The 3068-nt window shown below is 31.6% G+C and overlaps 1 protein-coding gene across 1 annotated transcript; it reads right to left on the bottom strand.

Annotated features, from left to right (window-relative positions):
- Window positions 1-706: 706 nt before the first annotated feature.
- On the bottom strand, window positions 707-2574 carry LOC145594426 (uncharacterized). The gene is made up of 2 exons (XM_081650738.1): window positions 2441-2574; window positions 707-1472 (listed from the first exon to the last, which is right to left on the bottom strand). Exon 2 carries the CDS (start codon window positions 1460-1462, stop codon window positions 707-709), a length of 756 nt encoding a protein of 251 aa, XP_081506864.1. The 5' UTR covers window positions 1463-1472; window positions 2441-2574.
- Between the last annotated feature and the right edge of the window lie 494 nt (window positions 2575-3068).

Here is a 3068-nt window from a genome sequence, read left to right as displayed (position 1 = left end):
GATTTCTAAGTTGTACCCATACTTTTTCAAAGTTATAGGTTGTGCCCTCTACCTCACAATATTTTATCAACAATACCCTTTGACAGTCATATCCGTTAACGAAAGTTAACTTATTTTGTTAATAATGGTGTCGTGGCATTAGTAATTAGACACATGTCCCATAATAATTGGTTTAAACACTTTAAAAAAATTTAAAGCATCAGAAAATAAAATAATGAATAAGGTTATTGTTAACGTCAAAGGCTATAGTTAATAAAAATTAGTGAAGTTGAGGGCACAGCTTAGACATTTGAAAAAGCATGGGCACGGCTAAGAAACCGAAGAAGATTGGGGGCATAACTTAGAAAAACCCTAAAAGTTTTGTAAAAATCATGCATTTGCACATGACTTGTATTAGTTTTATACTATCACTAAACCAAACCTACTACATACTGGTCATAGAAGCTCAAGCTGCACGGCCAAAAGAATGCGAGTCACCAAAACTTTCTTATGTCGCATTTGTACTTCCAATTACGTACAACATTCCATCTTGTACAAATGCATTCTTTATTTTAAACTTGTAATAAAAACCACTACACATAAAACATCAAAGGAAAATAGTGATGCAAAAAACATGAAATTATTTCACCTCAAGTAGCCAAAATCATAACCTTACATTCACAGCTCTTGTATCTAGTCATAGACTTGTATATAGAACTAAATATATCTAGACCATATGACAATCAGAGTTATATTCGCAAAGGAGTGGGCTGACAATCATACTCCGAGTCATGAAATTATTTGCAATTGCAGGTAAAATCTGAACCTTTATATCCTCACACAAAAGATTGATACCGCAATTAAACAAAACACCTCTACGCCAATGTACACAATAACCTTTGCCTTTCAGAGTAAACTGCACAACGTTCGAGATTGAATCCACAGTCCTGTTCTGAAGGCGTGCATCAGCATCCTTGATCTGCATTCCAAATTGCAGTTGGTGTTGATCCTCCACTAGAAAATAAGGTTCAAGAATAGTCGACGATAGAACTTCATCAGGGTCGTCATACTCTAATGATACTTCCATAGGGTTAAAATAAATCAGTCCTCCTTTGTTCTTCAATGTCAGATGAAACTCTAAATCTGCCATTAAGTGTTGTTTCTTGTCGCCACCAATAATAGAATAGTAATCATTGCTGACATTGTATAATTTCATCGAACTCACTTCAACAGAATTGATCTGAAACTCTAGCATGGGGTTGGCAGCTTGCTTGTCGAATATAATATCATGTATGGAAAAAGCACAGAACAAGACCAACGCGACAGTCAAAAGAAAATACCCACAAATCTTGTCATTCTTGTTTTTACAGCTGCTATTGTTGTTGGCAACGTTGCTATTGGTGTTGACCACGCTGCTATTGCTGTTGTCAACGTTGGTATTGTTGTTGTTTTTGACCCTTTTTTTACCGGACATCGCACTCATTACTTTGATCCTGTTCAACAACAGACATAACAAATACAATTGGAGGCTAAGCATCATGGTTATTTTGATGTCAATTTTAAAAAATGCATCAAAAAAGCCAACTTACATACATGAATATTAGAATATGAATGGCCAAAATTCAGCAAGAATCCCAGGAAATATAATTGGAGGCATACACATTGCTTATAGTAGGTACCATAATGACGTGATCAAGCAATAAATAACGAATACAACAATCATGAATATATCATCAAGGTTTAATACACATAGGTGATTTAATTTAGGAACTAGCAAAAGAATTTCAATACTAACAATGGAGTATATCAAAACAATTTCATTCTTATACCCTTCTACGACGACACAAAGGCCATTGTGATGACATTCATTCATATCACTGTAATGTTAAGTATTAACATTATTCTTTTGTTCTTTTATAACAAAACTATATACCAGTATTTGAATCTGTAATTCATCAAGAAAAACAAAAATTGACTCTCATTCTATATAATAATGATTAGATAGTGCAAAATTCTCCGGTAAACTAGAAAATACACAATTCAATTTACACAAAGAATATTAAACTATCAATTAAAGCAGATTTGTGTTATTCTAGACACACGAATCAATAAGATAATCTTAACTTAGTCCTAAATCATCATCGCAAAAAATTAACTTAAATTGAGCACATAAATTGAAAAGTTAACAACAAAAGATCATAACTTTAAAATTAATTTAATTTAGCTTTCTTTAATTTGGTGAAGTTATGGATTATTCAGATTAAAATTAAACTCTAATACTACATCATAAAGGTCGAATTCAAAGCACAAACAAAGATTGAATGGCTGAAACCCTAAAATTAAACTCAACTAAATAATTAAACAAAAACCGATTCAATTTCTCAAATAAAACTATAGATCACCTATATATAAGGAAATCATATTAAAATTAATCAAAGCCAAAAAGTTTGAAAGAAATTACCTTGTGAATAGATTCAATTGAAGAACGCACTAAATCGGCGAGATAGATAAACGATGATAGAGAAAGGGGAAGGTTTTTCTGAATATTCTGTAAAGAAATAGACTATGAGAAAAGTAGGTTAGGTCCGGTAAAATTCAATAGCTATTTTAAAAAAAATTAAAAAAAAAAAAAAGATAAGATTGGTATAAATTATCTTTTTTGTCAGACTTTTTTAAATAAACAAACTCTTTTTTTTTTTTTTTACTAAACCAAAAAAAAAGTACCTAAGTTTTGATGACACCACCCGTACTCAAAATTTGACGAAAAAGTTAACTGCAACGTCAAAGTGGCCCACGACCTTGTGTTTTCCCTCCCAAAACATTCGACCCTTCCCCTGTATATCAATGCTTGAATCTATTGAGTAAAATTGTAAAAAAAATCTGAAGTTATTATTAAATCTAAAGCCCTAAGGTAATTGAACATCCCCATTTCATTTCATTTCATTTTTTGTTTTGGCCTTTAAATATGAAGTCATTAATTCCATTTTTGTTTGTTTGGTAGCTGTCGAGTTCTTACCAATCTGTTAGAGATAATATCGGAAAATATATATGTGATATATTTTCCGTATTGATCTTATTAGGAGAATAAT

This window comes from Chenopodium album, chromosome 19 (assembly GCF_948465745.1).
Source record: "Chenopodium album chromosome 19, dcCheAlbu1.1, whole genome shotgun sequence".
NCBI classification, from domain to species: Eukaryota; Viridiplantae; Streptophyta; class Magnoliopsida; order Caryophyllales; family Amaranthaceae; genus Chenopodium; species Chenopodium album.
The sequence above is the reverse complement of the archived record's forward strand: the minus strand, read 5'-3'. Positions and strand labels throughout refer to the sequence as shown.